Source organism: Megalops cyprinoides, chromosome 13 (genome assembly GCF_013368585.1).
Source record: "Megalops cyprinoides isolate fMegCyp1 chromosome 13, fMegCyp1.pri, whole genome shotgun sequence".
Taxonomy (NCBI): domain Eukaryota; kingdom Metazoa; phylum Chordata; class Actinopteri; order Elopiformes; family Megalopidae; genus Megalops; species Megalops cyprinoides.
The window spans coordinates 17,446,277-17,466,385 of record NC_050595.1 but is presented as its reverse complement, the minus strand read 5'-3'; the positions used below and the strand labels follow the sequence as shown (position 1 = coordinate 17,466,385).

The following is a 20,109-nucleotide window of genomic DNA, read 5'->3' as shown; positions in this document are numbered from 1 at the left end:
ACAGCTCCCTTCATAAATCCGCTTAACAGAAAGCTAACAGCTTCATTCTTTGCAAATCTGTCCACCTTAATATCACGCTCCGCTGAGCACAGATTAATTTAATAACTGTTTAATATTCTTTAAAAAAAGCTGCAGGGCTTTACATGGGCCTCTGGTATGGAATGACAGTGTGAGCTACGGTTTAAAATGACAAATTTAAAATTTACCACCAGGAGAAGCCTGTGCTCTGGAATGTTGTAGGTTCACTTCCCATTCGAAGCACTAGCTGTTTGTCTCCTTAAGCAAGTTACTTGATCCGATTCTACTTGTGCAAATGTCTAGCAGCATAAATGAACATGTGTCAAGAGAAAGCGATAAATAATAAGACAAGGAAAAGATGACTGTCCCTGCCTTTTCCACAATTAGACAGGTGCAGTGGAGACTCTCAGATAGTGTCCTGTCTGTTTCTCCCATCAGCAGAGTCGGCCTTACCCTGCATGCAATCACATTCATTTGTGTTTAAAAAATAACGGCGGCCTCAAAGCAGGTCACTGCTTTAAAAGGAAATGCACTGCTGAAAAAACACTGCTCGTAATTAAAGAAGCTGTTTTCGCAGGCGACACATGCTCTGCTGCAGACTGCGTTGTTTCGGAGGAAACTGGAAACAGCTGGCAGTGAGTGGGTGGAATCTGTCCCCCGGGGATCGGCAGTGACCTGTGGCAGATTAAGTCTACTGACCTGTGGGAGTCAAGCTAGAACCACACGATCCGTCTCAGTCTACAACCCGCCTGTGAATTTAATTTCATTTATTATTTTGATTGGCCTTCGCAAAGCATACATAACACTATCGCAAGCACCGCTTTACGAAGCATTCAGAAAAAAGAGCGCAGTGCTCTGTGACAGCTGATGTAATGACAGTAAGGTGATAGTGAAACACAGAATTTGCTTGTTACTGCTTAAAAAAGTGGTAAAAGGCCCTTCCTGATTATGAAGCACACCCAGTCAAAATAACACTGTTTACTTCACACTCACACAGCCTTTGCCTCACAGCAATGCAATCTATGACAGGGGCCAATGTGCCTCGTCTGGGCCCTGTCGAACGCTGCGAGTGGGGATTTGTTGATCTTTATTGTGCGTTTCCGCAGTGGCAGTCTCGCATGTGGCCATGGTGGCGTGACTAAATCCGCCCCACAGAGTGACGCGCCTCATTTGGGTTAAACCACAGTGTTTTTACGGGCCGACCCGGTTCTTTAATGACCCGCTGTGTCAGAGTCTCGCTGCAGCAGCTCAGATTACAGAGCTGTGGGTTTCGGCGGCGAGATCGCTTACCCACGGAGAGAGAGAGAGGTCTGCTTCCCATTACTGTAAAAAGGACGCTAAACATCCAACGATCTGAAAACAGAATTACGCATGACAACCAACATCAAATGTCTGTCATTACAGGCGGAGGTAACGGCGCGGCCAGCTTTGGCTGGCTTTGTGAAAATAAACAGAGTCAACTGCAGACCATGTAATGAGAATTTGCTACATTTGGTGGTTCCCCACAGCAAATGTCTCATCTGTTTTCTATTAGGAGGAAAGTCAGTTTACAGAGATACTATAATGACTGTGCCACACTGCCACTGCCTGGCTGCCAGAGGCATGGCCCTGACCATACACAGTGTGAGACATGAGGTCAGAGGTCATAGGTAAATTTAAGACTTTACACAGTCATATGACCCACAACCACTGAGTGTGCAGCAGAGACCCCCACTGTGTCTCCCCACAGCGCTGATAGGGTCAGGCCTGATTCCTAATCTTCTAAGAACAGTTTGGATCCCCTCCACTCTTCTTCTGCCAACTTGTTCCTGTCTGAGGATTAGTCCTGCATATTTTTTCTATCATTGGTAATTGTGTTTCTGTGAATTTGGCAAGTTCTACCTGTTCCCTTTTGCTGTTGTGGAAAATCTAAAAAAAAAAAATATTGGTCTCAAATGAAATGGCTTTATTCTTCAGTCCAGAAGCCTAGCCCACAGATGGCCTGGCTCCATTTCACTGGAAGCTGTATCAGCTTTAACCAGTTTTTCTTAACATTTTCCACGTGTCAGATGGGCGGAGCTTCCATTGTGTGTGACGTAGTGAGAACAGAGAACACACAGACTTACCCACCAGCCCATTGCCACAAAGACGCTAGTTTACCCACCAGCGCTCTGCCACAGAAAGCTACAGAGATCCTATCTGAGTGCAGATGGCTCCACGGTCTGCAGGAGAGAGGCCTATGGATGAGGGAAGGCCCCTCAAATCTGACTCTAATTAAGTCCTATTCAGTCAACTTCTCCTCCAATCACAGGTGAAAGAGTGTGCTGTAGGAGGGATCCATTGGTGGATTAGCAGGGCCAATTGTCCAAAAGGACATTAGGTAGCAGAGGATGGGTGGGTCTTAGAACAGTGACTAACCAAGGGGGAGAAAATCTCAACTGTGCCAAGACCTTTAGTCCAATTCTGCCACTGACCACACTGTGCAACCGTGTGACCATGTGACTTTGGCAGCCACTGATTTTCATACTGACTGGTTAGCAGGGCCATTTTCAGTGATTTCTCAGTGGCTTCACCATGTGACACGTGTGTAATATTTTGCTGTATGTATTTCAAAACTGAGCCATCTTCAAAAGGGTAATTACTTCTCCACATTTCATTATATGTGATTGGATTCCAAGAACACCTGCTTTGGTTCATTTTTAACAACTGATGAATAATTTATTTGTTGATGTATTGAGGATGATTATCTCTTAGGTCTAATCTCAGCTTCTCTGAAAATGTGTGTAATTTGAATATTACACAGGCTAACCAGACCTAATTGAAAACATCAAGCACTTTAACATTTGGAGCTGTGTTTGTAAATGTTACTTGAGAAAGCTTAATGTGTTTATTGTGTATGTGATTGCTTTACCATTTCAGTAACAATGTTGGCACCATACACATCAGACACTTATAAATGTGGAATGTATTATCAAACATTATGTGATATACTATTATATATTATTGTTATTTTAAATTGCAATTAATTATATGTTTAATTGCAAAGAGAGTGGCACAGAGGGGCATTGCAACAAGCATTGTAATTGCTAATAGTTACATAGGATTTCTAATTGCTTAATCAATTAGATTTTTAATTGATATAAAAATGTTGTATGCCCTTGTCAAAGGAGTCATTGCATGTTTCAGAGACAGTTACAGTTACTTGACTGACTGCTAATAGGGCAGCAGGCATCTAGTTGATATGGCCGGAGATCTAGTTTTAACAGCGTCACCAAACAGCCAGAAATGAATTCATTAGAGAAAGGTACTTCAAGAAGCAGCCATTAAACTCCAGCTCAGTGATCTGCTCTGATATGATGAGAGTGCCTTTGAATGTGGGATACAGGTATAATACTGAAATGAAAGCAGCAGTAACAGATACTGATGTACATAGTAAACACCTTGTGGTTGTTCAGGAGTCTATCACCACTTCTTGTTATTAAAATCAGTAGGATCAGTGGAGCCTTTCGTGGTTTGTTTTTTTATTTAGCAGATATTATAAAGTTTTCAAAGAAAAAATGTTTCATAATCCCCATTAAAGTAACATCACCAGCTCTGCATTACGCAAAAGGAAATGAATGTTTAGCCACTCTAACAACAAAACTATACTACTGACCACATTATCTTAGCTTGCGAAAGTGTAAGAAATTGGCAAGCAATACAAAACCAAGAAAGACAATCTCACTTTTCAGAAAGAATCATGTGGCGACAGTGATGGCGTTGTGGAACATACCACTGACTGTGATAGGTTGAGATTTTACATTTTTAATAAAAACAGTCGCTGCTTCAGTAAAGACAGAAGCCCGATGTTAACTACTTATGGCATGGAGTTTCTGTTCACTTCATGAAGCAGGAGAAATGCATTCACCTCTGACCAATGTTACTGCAGAGCACACACACACCTGTGACGCGGTGAAGCTCAGATGGATGTTTTCTCTTGCTGTCTTTGGAGAAGCAGCTTGATTTGCTGCAGTTAACCCGTCAGCTGATCCAGAATCACCTGTGTCAGAGTGACAGCTGACAGCCGCGCCCGACCGGTTCACTGTGGTCTTTTCAAAGCCGTCACTCAGCGAGCCGGCAGGTAAAGCAGCCCGCACAAACAGGACGGGGCGCGTTACAATAATAACAGTAAGAATGTAAGAAAAGCTGACAGCACAGAGTGTGAATAGCTATTTGAACAGCGTGCACCATCAAACACAATCGCTCTCCATGTATTTGTGTTTGACGGCCGTGGCCAAGCCCCGCCAGTCACAGCAGGGAGAAAAGCATAAAGACTTTTACATTCATCACCAAGGTCCCACAAATGACTCGTGACCAACTGAATACAATGTTCTAATGCAAACATCGAGATCGCGGAGATAAAAAAGTGTTTAAGGAAGAATTAGTGAATGTTTAACTAGGAAGAGATGTTTGGAAAGCCTCGGGGCATATGATGTTTGCTCAAACTGCGCTTAAAGCTGTCTGCTTTGAAAGAACAAACTGCCAAGGGGAAGGTCAATATTTTCGCAAGGAGTCTGGAAAACGTAGAGAGGCGGGGCTACGACATGGTTGACAGCTTCCATGCCTCTGATAGCTTTTTTCAGTCAAATCAAACTCCTCGGGCGAATATCTGATATTTGAATGTGATTTGGTTAATATCCAGCTTAGCCTCAAACACCACAGGACAAAATGTTTTAGACAACTAAAAGAGGTCAACTCATGAAATATTTTTGGTTGAACTCTGGCCTTTCATTGGTTGTTGTGATTATCTAGCTATTAGAGATGAGAAAAACAGCACCGCAGAATTGTGCATTTTATGCCATTAGAGGGGTCAGAGGTCTCACCACAGGCTTATTTAGAGTGGTTAAAGTCATCATATGGACAGCTCTCTATAGCTGTATAGAATAATACTGCTTTTACATAGTGTGCAGTGAGTCCAGAGCATAACATTACAGCAGTCGTGGAATGGGCCATATCGTTATAAAAACATTACACACCACCCAATGTAAAATAAGTATGACACAAAACAGTTAATGAACATTTAGAGTTAAGATTTGTTGCTCATAATTTTACACTGTAAAATTGAAAGTTCATTATTCACTTCATATGTTTTGTTTCTGAATTACATGAAATATGAATTGTTACTGACTACTACTACTGCGACTACTGCCACCACTATGACTATGACTACTACTACTAATAATAACAATGTAATGTCACTAACTGTGCTCTATCAGTTTTTGTGAAAGACACAGTGCCACTGTTCACACAGCATACAAAAACAGCATGTAGACTATTTCTGTGTGTTCCTTTACCATTCTCATAGGTTACGTTTGTCTCATAACACATCCTCAGCTCTGACCTCTGTCCCTCCAGCACCCTGAAAGTGAGGTCTTTCATTTTGGTTGTATTGGTTTGGTTGTAATGGCTCAACGCACTCGCTAGCTTTACCTGCGAGTTGGTACCTTGCCTGGCCAACCTTTGGTACTTTGTCATGCAGTACTAATAATGTTGACTCTGTATGGTTTTTCGCTTATGTTGCATTGTACCTCACTTGTAAGCTGCTTTGGATAAAAGTGTCTGCCAAATGAATGAATGTAAATGTAAATGTAAATAAGCAGGCAGAGGGTGATGATGAGCAATGCTAGGAGAATGGCTGGTGGCAGTAAGAAACTGTGATTTTTCACCTTAATGAGTATGTTATTGCTTCACTGTGTGAATATGTTGAATTACTATGTTATTGTTAAGTGATTACATATATAATACTGTGTTTTATAATAATGTGTAATTAAGACATTAGAGAGCTTTATTGTCATTGTTCAGGACAATGAAATTACAGTTGCTATCCCATGTCAGTGCTATGACAACATATAACAAGAATTTGAAGACAACAAGAATAAATACAAAATGTGTGAATATATAGAATAAGAGGAGTGTATGGAACATGGAAATAATAATAATAATAATAAGTCTGCATTGAGTGCATTGGCAGAAAAATGTTCTCCCTAGCTGTTACCGTGAAAAAAAATCACTTTTTATTACTACTTAATACTATTTGTTACTATTTGCTATTTGTTACTATTGATACTAATATGTAATATATGTAATAATATGGAATTACTGTTGATACTATTGAAGGCCATTCATTGAACAGCCTTTTTATCCTTTAGAATTCTGCATCAATATTTTAGACATGTGTTATACATTTACACAGCTTACAATTTATGCTTAAAAAGAGTGGATGTAGTCAATGGTTCAAGCCAAACCAGGACCTTGCAGGGATAAAAAGTTAGCCTATTTTACATGGTTGAAATAACTAGGTAAATGGTGGCAATAATTGTAAGTTGTTTGTAGTGTGTGTGTGAGTGTGTGTGTGCATGTGTGAGGCCTCTGAACAGTAAATAGCATCTCAAACATTATTTATAGAGCTAATGTTGACAAACAGCCACAAAGCATGAAGTCAATGTGATCATATGAATCCTCAACTAGGAGGCCATTCTTTCAGTTTGAGCTTAAGGCTTTTACACGCCGTTCGTTTGAGAAGCAGTGATAACACAACCCGTTAACCAAACAACATGCCTCATTCACAAGGAGCTGTTCCAGGCGGTTATGGTGAAATCGCTCTGCGGTGCATACAAGCCTATCTGTCTGTGGTGGGTGAAGCTTGAGCTGTGGGCTCCCCATGCCACAAGCTGTTGTGTGCACGGATTTTGTAAGAATGATGTAATCACTGGGTTCAGTCCAGACCAACATCGTATGAAGGAGGAAAAACAAGTCTGTTTAGCGTTCTGGATCTTCATCTGAACAACAGCTTTTAGCCGCAAGCTAACAAAGTCACAAAGGAAATGTCACTTGATGAGCAGAAGCAAAAAAGAAAAATCGAATCTCTCCAAGAATTCATTTCCTTTCTGAAATTTGTACTGATAAATTATTTGCCATCTTTTTAAGAGTGTAATAGCTCTGTCTTGTCTGATTGGCTCATTTTGGCAGTGTGTCTAAGCAGGAGCCAGTCTGCTGCTGCCCTAATAGACAGTAATAGCTTCATCATGTGATGCCACTCAACAGTAAAGCACCACAACACTTTATGTTTGTACTCAAAAGCAAAATTATGTCACAGTAAATCAGTTTTTTTTCTCAAAGTCCCCTGCTGCCACCTACTGGTGACCCTTTTTTACTGCTGGGAAGCAGACTGCTGGTTCTAATGCTGCGTTCCATTTACCTTGGAAGTTGGAAGTCGGAGCTGGGAATGACGTCACATCTGCGGTGACTGCGTTCCAGTACAACAGGTTGGAAAACCAAGATGGACGCCTCCATTAAAACCCTTGTTAGCCATTGTTAGCAGTACCAGCTGATAACACATTACGTGGTATTTTGCGCATACAGACAACATAGCAACAACACAACATGCACTTCTGAAGACCTACTGCAGCTGAGACAGAACAAGACCTCTCTCTTGCAGTTCTGGAGAATCCTTTGCCTCCTATTGGCCCAAACACCAGGTTCTGGGTATGTTTTTGCCGCTTTTAAACCTGCACATATCAGGGTTTGAGCTCCTCTTGAAGAGCACCTTGTAATATGAACATGGTGGGGCGGAAATCATCTACATGTCTACGTCTACATGTACATGACACGATGACTGTTTTTTCCACAGCAGGTAGAACTTCAGCACTCAGCAGTGTAGGTACAGAGCTGGGATTCACATAGCAGTACAGGCTGAGGGACATGGCATGGCAAACACTGGCATCCACATGGAATGCGGCTTGATAGCACTGCAAAAACCACACAGCCTTAAAGTGGTCTAAGCTGGAACAGGGCTGGTTCCATGTAGCTAAGGAAACAAGGAGGAATAAAACCCATGGACTCCAGATGAACAGAACTCCCTAGATGGTGACAGCCATTGCAGGAGGAAGACCAGTTTGTTGGAGCAGTTTCTGGATAGAGCACCCATACACAAAAGAGATATTCTTTGGTTTAAAATTCATTGGCATTTTAATATGGCACCGCATTCCAGTCAACACTGTTTTCCTTTCACACTTCAGGGCCTCCAGCAAAACTCTTCCTACAACACCATCTCCAAGCTGGCTCCTGCTTATTCACCACCCTTAGCTATTCCAAATCTCTGATTTCTCAAAAAAGACATTTGCCACATCTAATTTCAAACCCATTTTCTATGTATAGACTTCATGATTATTTAGCTAACTTTTGTTAACTACATAAAAAACATTTTTTTTAGCAGATGTCAGATGTCAGGCTGTACAAGCTTTTCATACTTTTCATTGTGTTTAGATTCCATATTTAGTTACTTGAACCTGCCATTTGTCTAAGCATGTTTTGTACTTTGGTGATTTAAAAAAATGCACTTCCCCTTTCATGACATTAAGCCCATTTTCATATTCAGCTTTTTCCCACTTCAGTTAATACTGGTAGAAAAAAACCCACAGCTCTCTATAAAACATTTCTTTAAAAATACTTTGTTCAGAGTGAGATACTAAGGTGACCACTGTAAACAGTAGAAACACTTTTGTCAAGTTTTGAGTCATTTTCCATGGAAGTGAGGACAGTCAGAACCCTGGATATCGCAGCAGTGGACTCTAGGAAGGGCGCCACTATTGTGCCCTTAAATGAACCTTCAGTTAATGCATCCAACTGCAGCATGACCATATAGAACCAAATGATGGCAGTGTGGCACAGTGGTTAAGGGGCAGGATTTAACCGAAAGTTTGCCGGTTCGATTCCCTGCTGGGCCACTGCTGCGGTACCCTTTGGCAAGGTACGTAAAACACAATTGCCTCAATGAATATCTTGCCTTATAAATGGATAACGTAAAAAAAAAAAACTGTAACCAATGTAAGTTGCTCTGGATAAGAGTGTATGCCAAATGCCAAAAAAAGTACCACAATGTAAATGAACTATGGATATCCACCTGGGGGTTTTCAGCAGTAAGCAAATTGAACATGACTGCTTACAAAGAATAGGCTTCAGGTTTTTGCACAGAAAAACATTTTACTAGTGTTTAGGGATAATACACTTATTGTGCAGAGGAAGTAAAAGATAAAGCTTTCCTAAAAGGACATTATTTATCGTAACTATCAATCCCAGAGCAAAAGGCTGGAGGGACCAGTACAGGAGGAAGTGATTATGATATTTCAAAAACGGAGTTGTCAGAGAAATGATCAGATATAAACTGCACACAGAAACAGATTTTTAAATAACCACACCTTAAAAATCAGAAGATTTACATTGAACATCAAGATTCAAAGAAACTGAAAACCACACAGCAGTAGATGTAACAGTTCCTTCTGATTTAGCATTTCATATCTTCTTTTAGATCAGTCCTGGTGGACCACGGTGCTTGCTGGTTTTTAGTTCCAATTAGACTCAACTAAACAAAATCTCAGCACATTTATGGATCAAAGTTATCTGCTCAAAATTCATTAGGAGAAATGTGTAGTTGGGTTTGTTTGTGCCACTAAAGATAGATGGAAAGGGATCTTTTTAGCCAACTTAGGGAGCATCTCTACCTGGCTTTCTTATTTGCTCTGGGCCTTACAGCATTAAATAATGAAAAAAAAAATATCTTGACTCCCTTAGAGCTTAATCTCTATCACTAATTCAAGAGGCATAATTACAAATATTTCTCAAACGCCATTAGTTTTTAGCAGCATACACATCCAAACTACACATAAATCCAACCTCAGAAATGAACCACGTAGCTGGCATCATATTGACATCAAGCTGTGAATTTAACAGCCCACTCAAACCTGATTAACCCCAGTGAGAACTAAAAGCAGCACACAGTGGTCTGCAGAAACAGTTCCATATACTGACTTTATCCCCAACCAAAGTATGAAGCAAGAATGAGCATACTGATGAATATGCAAAAAGCTGCCAGTGGACTCACTTGCCCCCTCTGCTGGAGTCATGATTTACTACAACTCTGGCTTTTTCACACTCTTAAAAATGCAAAATGCTTTACAGAATTTTATATATATACATTCTAATATATATCAGGAAAAAAAACATTTGAAAAAAGTATACATAGTTTAAAGTGAAGGAGAATTCAAAGATATTGCACAAGAGCGTGAGGATTAAATAGGGTTTGAGGCTTGTTTCCTCCTTGTGGCAGTTATCCCTGCAGTCTCAAGGCTTTCTGCGTCTACAGGAACAAAAACACAAATGAGTGAAAGTATTCATCCTTTCAGTGGCACAAAATGACAGTGACACTAAACCCGTTGCACAGGAAAACTACCATGACTAGCTCCACCAGCATTACAACACTGCCTCAATGGAATTCACTTACTTCTGACATCCATGCAATGCAGGGTCCATCTTTGAGCCTGACCTCATCTCCACAGCCACAGCACACTAGGGGAAAGGAAACAGAAGGGTTTAGTGTTCACTGGGGGAGAGAGAGGGAACACAGAAGGGTTTACGGCTCAGGGCACAGCAGCAGTGGCGTCCAGTTTATGGACAGCGTGAAAACTGGAAGATTCAAAGTTCCTCTAAATTCAGGGACTCGAGTTACAGACTGAGCTGGATGTAGACCAGAAACCCCGTTTCTCCAGTGGAGTCCACTGCTCTGCATGAGCGTGAACATGAGCAACAGCACTAAGACACAGCTCAGGGGTTCAGAGATCACGGCTCACCCTTGTCTCCACGTCTGTCCAGTCCCCCTCTGGAGGGTCATCCTCCTTCCCTGATGATCTCCTCTTGCGGCTTCAAAAAATACAGAACATCCAATCAATTCACTTCACTTCTAGCCTATATTTCACTTCACTTTCTACATCAGTAGAAAAAAGCACTGCCCATCTTTTTCACGGCTACTTATTTTGGTCTAAACTTACTCTCAAAACATTGTGTTTCAAAAATAAGATGTAAGCTCAAACAAGTTATATTATTTGTTAAGGAAAAGTCTTCAGCAAGAACCATTGTTCATATTTATATTTCCATTTGTAACACTGTACACTTTCTCGAAGCAGTTCAAGTTAAGTTCATTGCTTAAGACTACTTAATGAGATTATTATGAAAGTCAGTTGTGGTCTCCAGTGGTATCAGTCTGCTGGTGGTGTTACAGTGGCAGGCACAGTCCTGGAGTCACAGGAGAGACTCAGGTAACTCTTACCTGGGAGCCGTAGGGCACTCCTGTTTCAATGTCTCGATGTCTGTGAAGTGGACCGACTGCCCCCCAGCTCTTGTTTTGAACACTTCTCCCTGCAAGACAGTGCCACACGGTAGAGAGAGAATTCAGGCAAAATTCCCCATGTTCTAGACCTCTCTCCCAGCAAGCCTATCAAATGAAACCAAACAATCAAACCCAAAGCAGAGCGCATGCTCCCACACCACACTCTTTCTGCACATACAGCCCCTCTCCACACCTGCCTACAAGGCAGCAGAGGCAGGTAATCTTGGCAGGGTTGGAGGAGCTCCAGTTTTTACCTTGATCAGTTTGGTTCGAATCTCTCCGTCCGACGCCACCTCCTGGTGCGTCAGCACATACTTGTCGCACTTAGACAGCGCTTTCTCAGTGGGTGCTGACACTTTGATGGCGTTGGGCAGGTTGGGCTGGAGCACAGTGTCGAGCTCCAGGTTGGAGGGGGGTTTGTGATCAACCCACCTCTCCGCCCCCGCAGAGTGAGAGCGTCTGTGTCGCGGTCGCACTGGCAGCCCAGTCTAGCCGATCACAGCAAATCAAGTAAAAAAAAAAAAATCACCAAATTATTCAGGGAATTACTGTGGCACAACACAGGCTATGATTCTCTGTGCTGGCATTACTCTGACCATGCAGGAGACCTCAAGCTGCAGTAAGTCAATGGCCTGTCAGTAGTTTTAGCCTTCCGATCCTGGGCAGTTCCTATGCTTATAAAAGCATTTAAAGCGGAACAAGCCATTCATTGTGTCCCCTTCAATTTATATGGCTCTTTTTATTCAACAGAACTAACCAGATCTAAATGTGCCTTCTCATCTACTACAAGGGCAGCTAATGAGTTTGAACTTCAGAGTGGAATGTTTTTATGTTTTTCCAAATTTCCAGAGACTTTGCAGCGCCCTCAGAACTGAGTTTCAGGAAAATGAAGCTTTGAGGCCTTCCTGCATTGTGCCAGCTAACACACAAATCACAAACAGCACTTCATTTCAGACAGAAAAGCTAACATCATGCAAAGCCATGCAGCTCTGGATTTTCTACAAAGCAGGTTAATTAGGAGATTAATTAGTAGATTAAAATAACCCTGATTACTTTTGTGGATTATTTTAGCAAAAAATGGCAGAAGAGATGAGACAGCAGGTTTTCAAACCACAAAACTGAAATGAATGTCAGACACCATTTCCTTCATATGCACTCTGATCATTTGTAATGGCACTTTTGAAGTCTTTCGACAAACCTGAATGCATTACACCTCCAGACCACCCTCTCATTACAGAACACCTGGGTTTAGGTTCAGAGACCAATCGCAATACTGACAGAAGTTGCCTGGGTTTAATATACTTACATAATTTCAGCATTTTAATCAACTGACTCCACTTACCCCCCCAAAGAAAAGCAACAGCTTTTCAAGCCAGACAATCTGACAATCCATTCCAACCACAATCCAGTGCTTTAGTAGTAACACAACAGCTGTAATGACATGCCTATGTGTTTGAGACACTTAATATTACTGCATTATATTAGCAGTGTTACATGTTCAAAATGTTTGTTGAGAAAGGCTCCCTAGGGGTTCAGCACTCATCGTGAGTGCAGGCTGACCCCTATGGCCCAGGGATGAATCTGGCAGCATAATCTTTCAATAATGACCAGAAGCCCACAGCAAGGGAGCAAGCTGGCTTTGTTCCAGCAGAGATGGGGTGGGTAGGTCTGTCAGAATTTTCTCATCTCACCACTCTCAGGTACCCTGCAATTTCTCAGGCGCTTGTGAGCTGTTCTGATGACAGCAGGAGGCCCAATCCTCCAAGTGGTACCTACTTCACTGTACTGCGCTGTGACTTGTAGCGCGAAAAACAGCAATTAGCTGAGTGTGAGTGTATTAGAGGGTCACATTCATCTTGCTTCAACACTGTACAGAGTGAATGGTGAACTGCCACAGTAAAAAAACAAAAAAAAAAAAAAAAAAAATTCTTAACATACAGCGTCCAAACAGAGTTTGCGTAAAGAGGACAAAAACCCTGTATGGGAGGGATAATATATTGCAAGCAGATTTCAAAGATACAGTTTAAGCATAATATAAAGTAAAAGAAATTAACATTTGCACAAGATACACAAATGCTCATTATTAGAAGAGGCTATGAACACCTGATCTCCTGTGCAGGAAATTGACTCTTGGAACTGAAAACCTGGTCAATCACTTTGGAGCATTTGAAACTGAACTTGAATGAACCTGAAGAGCAGCTGCGGTGTTAATGGCCTATGGTAGAGCTGCCTACAGCTACAGCAAAGCTTCTCCACTGACCCTCTGACCAAGCTCCTCTAGGTCACACGGCCGGACGGGGACTTCTCCGTCTCCGGTCCAGCACCTGCCCCTCCTCCGGCCAGTGTCACCTGGGGTGTGGACCCTACCCTGCCTGCTGTCCTGGGGCACTCTCTGCTCCCACTCCGAGATACAGGAAGCTACAGACATACTGCTGGGGGAGGGAGAGGGCGAAGGGGGAGCCTGCCTGACCTGTGGGGGCCAATGCACCTGAACCTGGCTGGAGACGGGAGGCTGGGCCAGGTAATAAGAAGACTGTAGGCAACACCAAATTAGTACACATGCACACAAATACATACACATAGATGTAGGTGTGTCAAAGTACTGCACCATCAACAACACAGAAGGTCAGTGAGAACAGACCACGATAAATGAATTAGAAATGCATAAGATTGAAAAATTAGAAAATATTAACGTGAACTTTAGTCCTCAGAGTAAATGTGGACAGCTTAATCATAGTATAAAGTGAAAGAAATTAACATTTGAACAGGATACAGAGCGCAACAACAAAATCTGGATATTTCCAGTTTTTGTTATGACGTGGCAGAGCGGACAGGAAGAGTGAGAGGAACCTACAGGCACAGGGGAGGGCGAGGCCGATCTTTTAGCAGGCGTGGGCGCTGGCTCGTCCTTGTCCTTGCGGGGCATACGCTGGGGCTTTTCTGGCCGCTCACACTGGCTCTCTGTCACGATGGCTTTCAGCTGCTTCAGCTTCTCATCCTTCACCCACAGCTTATTCTGCATCTCCATCTGCTTAGCATTCACACGCCTCTCCTACAAAGAGCCAACAAGGTCATAGACCACACCCACAGCACACACCCACCCAGGACAGAGTCAGGTCAGGAACGAGCCTCCAACTTTAGCCGGACCCAACCCACCTTAGCAACCAGCCAATATAAAGCCAGACCCCAGTCACCTCAGAACAGAGCCAGAGACCACGCCCCTTATCACTGAAAAGGGGCTGTGATGGTTTAGTTCTGAAGGAACTTGCTTTGTAACTGCAATAAAATTTAACAGTAGGGCACTGCTATTTCATAACACTGCTGAACTGCTAGAGTGGAAAATCCAGCTGTGAAAGTGGATAACTTGGGAAAAATGAGAGTCAAGTGAGTCTCCCTCTATAAGGACGTGCTGTGTGTGTTCGGCAGTGAGGTGCAGCCACTTACACACTCCTTCTCCCACTTGAGCTTGGTGTCGGACACCATGCCCTGCATGCGTGCCTCCATGCGCCGCTTCTCCGACAGCTCCCGCTGCAGCCGCTGCTCACGGCTCTCCAGCTCCTGCTGCAGCGAACGCTTGTCCTCCTCGTAGATGTTGGTCGTTTTCTGCAGGATGTCGATCTTGTACTCCAGCATTTTGGCCTTCTTCTCCAGGCGGTCAATCTCGGCCTTCTGGTTCTGGATCATTTTGTCCTTCTCTCCCAGCTTGCCCCTCTGGTCCTGGATGAAGTTGTCTTTGGCGACGAGGTTGCCGTCAAACTCCTGAAGCATTGACTTCAGCATGTTGGCTAGAGATATTCAGAGGAAAGTGAATGAGTGAATGAGCAGGGGGGAAAATGAATAAAGCGTTTCTTTTGGAGCCCCATGTTGCCTCTTACCAGCTTTATTGTACTCCTCTGTGAGCATCTGGCGGATGCGGTGCCGCTTCTCCAGCACCTCGATAAGCCTGGGGAGGGTGTGGTCATCGGTGGGGTCAGTCAGCTCGCTGGGCGGCAGCGGGGGGAAGCTCTGCATGAGCTGGTTCATGACTGAGAGGGTTTCTGTGGGGGGAGGGAGACGTGTAGACAATTGAGCTGACGGCATTCACCTGGGTGTGATGAATGAGAGGCAGGGCATAGCAGAGCGGGGCCTCACCTCCGTCGATGGGGCCACCTCGTTCCTCTAGCCGGCGGGAAAGCTCCTCCTTGAAGGCCTGGTTTCTCTGCCGCCGGCCGGCAGCGAAGCCGCAGATGGGCCGGTCCACCGGGCGCGCCACCTCCACCTCCTGAGTCATCTCTGCAAACCGCATCACCAGCTGCAAAGGACACGCCACAGACATGAACAGACAGCCCAGCTCCCCTCCACATACACACACGTACCAATAACAGCAGGCCTTCAAACAGCACACTTCCTGATATCAGCTGTAAACCATTAGAATGTTTTTGAACCTCCATAAATCATGCCACTGTGATATTCTGCCTTAAAAGAGTTCTGGTTTTGCCACATGTTCATAAGCCTGGATCAAAGAGACCATTAAAGGTACCGCTGTACAGTGTCTCACCATGGTCTCTTCATAATCCTCAGCTTTGGGGTTCACGCAAACCACCATTCTGACTTTTCCTTCACCGTCAAAATAGTTCTTAAACAGATGAGTCACTTTGGAGTCTCTGTAAGGCACCATCTGCAGAGAAACACAAAAATAACCATGCCCCATACAAGATCAGCACAAGCCAGGAAATGAAGCACAACCCCCCACCATTAACTATCATCACAAGACAGGAGATGAATCAAAAACACATCACCAAGCTGCACTCACCTTGTTGGTCCCACACATCTGATTCTCACGCAGTACTTCAATACATGTGCGCAGCGTCATCAGGGATTGGTTAATGTTTCCTGAGTGGGAAGAAAGGAACATAAACACTCTTGACCGCGATCAGCACTTCCGGCCCTGCATGAAACCGCTGTTGTGTGAATAATGACTCACCACAAATACATCTAATCTTGCTGACATTTTCAGGAGGAAATGTCATACTGAATTGAATGACCTATTGTTTTATGCTTGCTACTCAGATGCTCCCTCGTGAATAACGATGCAGCATTTGTGAATGAACACACACTGAAACGCTGAAGCCAGTAATTAAAAAGCCATTCGTTGGCCTCGGCCTCACCTGCCTCCCGCAGTCGGCTGCCCTCTGCCCGGGTCCTGCTGGTGCGCTCGCTCCCCGCCAGGTCGACCAGGCACAGCTGACTCACGTTCACTTGGTTCTTATCCTTTAGAGTGAGAGGCACGGTTATGGTCCCACTGCAGTCAACATACGGCCCAACTGTACCAGTACACTTGATCTACCCGGCCCCTAGTAACAGCAAAGCCATGTGCCACTGCCTGCTCTAGGTGGCCTTGGCTGTACTAAGTTGAGCAAACGTGTCAAACTCAATTCCTGCAATGTAGAAATGCATACTGGGATTCCTTCCAACCATGTCCCCTGGCTTCACTTGTTTAGTTAGTTAATTTACTGCCATTCGTTTATCTAGCTAAAAACATACACATTTCCACGCTCAAAGCAGACAGAGCTATCAGCCCTGTGGGTCCTGGATCCTCTAGTCCCAGGTGGGGAAGGCAGGTTAGTGGTAGAATGCTGCAAGCTCTGGTCTCAGATGAGGAAGGTAGGTTACCTGTAGAACATTGTCCCCATCTGCATCCAAAGGCGCCTGGGCAAGTTTGATGATGAACACACTGTGGGAGCGGCTCGACTCTCGGTTCAGCTGTGTGTTCGCAATTCTGCGCTTCTTCTGACCTGCAAGCACACAGGGTGCAAGGCAATCACTCCCACATCCACCTTACCATCTTAAAACACTCAGGGCTACAAGAGTCATTACACCAGCAGCTCACCTCTCCAAAAGACCTCAAAGGCCTCTTCTGTTGACTTCACCTCCACCTCAGTGCACCCAGCCACATACATGTTGTGGTTCTGGTCCTCTCGCAGAATCTTAGACTGGGGAGGTCTACAAGGAACGCAAACAGAATTAAGCCAAATGCATGTGCTGAGATGAGAGTCTGCCCGAATCACTATTACAGGTCTGTTACATACCAAGACACAACAGAAGCACATACAGCTCAATAAATGAAGCAAATGGGTCTCAGCCGTTAGGGGGAAACACTAATGATCACTTACTGTTCAACATTCAGTCCAAAACACAAACAACACAAACCAAAAAGCACCAAGCACCTACAACAGCAGCCAAAGCAACAAAGACAATGCACTGCGCATTCTACATACACCAGCAGAAGAAGATTAGAGACTTCAGACTGAGTGTATTTTACTGTTGTGGTCTAGAGCTAGGGGTAAAATACACTGGCCACGTACACGAACTCAGTGTTCCGCAGAGGCGTGCCGCCACCGTTCCACCTAATGAAGGAACAGAGAGATTTTTACCCTCAGGCTACACTGACACCAACGCTAGGGCACATGGCCCTTCTCCAAGACTACATCAGCTCTGCACATGAGCCAGAAAGCACTGAGCTTAAGAACATGGCATAGATATTACCATGGTTGTATATGAACAGTTTTGTTGAATGTACATTGTATTTCAGTTTCTGTGTTGGCAAAGCTACGTGGTAGTGAATAATCTGGACCAGCTTTAACTCACAGAACAAAGCAACTGCTTGATCGACAGCACAAAGCTTCCGCTAGTGAAAGCTGAACTTACTTTGGTTTAATGGGGTCAATAGGAAGTTCCTCCAGGAGGTCATAGATGTAGTTATTGTATATTTCTATGTAGGAAACAAACACGCTGTAGCTGCTGTCCTCATCCACATCCTCAGCTCTGCAGGCCTCCTGAGGGTTGATCATGTCTGCAAACTCAGGGTCAAGTTTCTGCCTGGAAATCAAATCCAAATACACAACTCAAAACAAATCAGGGCAAGAATTACTGAGAGCATGAAGCTGCCAGCTAAACTGTCATTCTAATTGAGTTAACCTGAAGTACAGTAAAAACATAATCAGACTTGTATTGTTCCGCCAGTGTCCCACACTAACCTGGATGAGGGGGTTTTGGGAACAGACTGCTGGCTCTCCCTCTTTTGCCTCTCTAAGAGAGCATCCACCTGGTTCTGAACCTCCATGCCATTCTTGTCATCAGTCTTGAATACCTGGAGATAAACAATCCCCCAACAAGTTTAGAGATATACTGAAGTTACTGAATTCATTAGATGAATACAAGTGACATGACCACCAATTCTGGCTCAGACAAAGCACTCTCTTACATATCGCTTGGCCTGGTAGGGACTGATGCTGTTGAAGATCATGTCCAGAGACCGCGGCAGGAGCCCGCCCTGCCCAGGGGAGCCTGTCATTGTGTAGGTCTTCCCACTGCCAGTCACACCGTAGGTGAAGAGTAAACCTGTCACAGAGGACATTTGTAATGAGCAGGGAAATTACACAATTCTTTATGGAATTTGAGCACTGTAACAATTACAGCCTCTAAACCCATCATCACAATCAAAGGAAATTAAATAACAAAAAAATATGGACTGATCACATCTATTGTCAGCTGGCTCACCATTTTTACAGTGAATGAGGTCATCAACAAGCGGTTTGGCCACATCCTCAAACAACTCCATCTGGGATATCTGGATGCCAAAGACCTTCTTGAAAGAATACTGTGTCTAAAATACAACATAGAGGAGGACATTTAGGGCAACCTTAAGACACTTTCTTGTAGCGTTTCAAACGTGTAGCCTACTGTGAGATGACTGCACACAACGCATCTGTCAGTGCTGTAGCATCATTATCTACAGACGCACCTCTTTGAATTCCCCATTCCTGTTGGCTTTGATGCCGTCTGGCGGATGTAGCTGGATGGTGGTGCTGCTGATCACCTCCACGCAGCATTCCTCATCCTCGCTTCCCAAGGGTCGAACGCGGCAGTAAACCTACAGGCGAGCCGAGACACAACATATCCACCGACCCCAGATCAGATACGCCTGAACAGGTTTTAGCACTTGAAAAGTAAGGATAATCCCAATACGTGTTTACATGGCAAACAACTTCCATGTTATACTCCCCAAAAGAGTAAAGCTACCGTTTCAGCTTTTTAGCTAAAAACTCCATTTTGCAGGTATCTGGTATCCCAGCTACTTTATTACACCGATCTTGTCTCTAACACATTCGATTATTAATCTAACATCAGCGAGGGGCAAGCCAGCAAAATGCAAATCAGAGAGAAATGTTTATTTAGCTAACGCCTGCTATCGTAGACTAGGTACGTTAACGTGATCCAACCACATGAAAATACAGCTAAGTTAGCGACTTACACCGACTGGGTCTTTCTGGTTGTTGACTTGTTTTTTCGGGACAGGTCTCCGAGGGGTTTTACCCTTCCTGACAAGTAAAAGCAAACATATTTAAAACGACAAACCATTAGCTAGCATTCTTAGCAAAGTAACGTTAACAAATTACAAATCATACCAGACACGGTTGCTATGATTACGAGGACTTAGCCGGCCAACAATTATTCTTGTCTAGGCCTAACTAGCAGGATGGCACGTTTTCGTTTTTCTAGTATGTTTAGTTCGATAACACTTTCATTTATGAATTGCTCACCCAACCAGACAATTAAATGCAATTAGCTTTGCTAAATTACCATAGCTAAAAACTAGACAGCCACCAAAGGATATGCCATTGTGCCGTTGGTGACAACAGAGTTCAAAAACAATTAGCAAACTAGCTAACCTGTGAGACACATATGCTCATAAAAATTGCACTTGGTACACTAGGACATGAAAACATTATTTACTGCCTTTTAAGAGGCTAATTTATACACTTTTGTATGATTATTCGAAAGGTTATACTCACGTGTTAGCGTTGGGCCGTGACATTGTGAGTTATTCTGTTTTTGTTTGATTGTGCGACTCCTTCCTCCGTCTCTCCGCC

General features: G+C 43.7%; 1 protein-coding gene across 1 annotated transcript; it reads right to left on the bottom strand.

Moving 5' to 3' along the window:
• Window positions 1–10,097: 10,097 nt before the first annotated feature.
• On the bottom strand, window positions 10,098–20,109 carry kif23 (kinesin family member 23). Its single transcript, XM_036543992.1, has 22 exons — window positions 20,032–20,109; window positions 19,491–19,557; window positions 18,981–19,109; window positions 18,737–18,842; window positions 18,441–18,577; window positions 18,214–18,326; window positions 17,885–18,055; window positions 17,067–17,179; window positions 16,850–16,971; window positions 16,345–16,447; window positions 15,990–16,069; window positions 15,735–15,854; window positions 15,329–15,488; window positions 15,073–15,234; window positions 14,642–14,982; window positions 14,052–14,249; window positions 13,458–13,691; window positions 11,452–11,685; window positions 11,138–11,226; window positions 10,662–10,731; window positions 10,316–10,380; window positions 10,098–10,171 (listed from the first exon to the last, which is right to left on the bottom strand). Exons 1-22 carry the CDS (start codon window positions 20,052–20,054, stop codon window positions 10,156–10,158), a joined length of 2,853 nt encoding a protein of 950 aa, XP_036399885.1. The 5' UTR covers window positions 20,055–20,109; the 3' UTR covers window positions 10,098–10,155.

Excerpts from the sequence above, each read along its gene's own strand:
- kif23 (XM_036543992.1), bottom strand. The coding sequence starts at position 20,054 with ATGTCACGGCCCAACGCTAACAC. Across the intron at positions 15,489-15,734 it reads AGGATTATGAAGAGACCATG|CTGGTGATGCGGTTTGCAGA; the intron begins GTGAGACACTGT and ends TGTCCTTTGCAG. Across the intron at positions 11,686-13,457 it reads TAGAGGAGCTTGGTCAGAGG|ACTGGGCTGCCAGTGCGACC; the intron begins GTCAGTGGAGAA and ends GTGATCGGCTAG.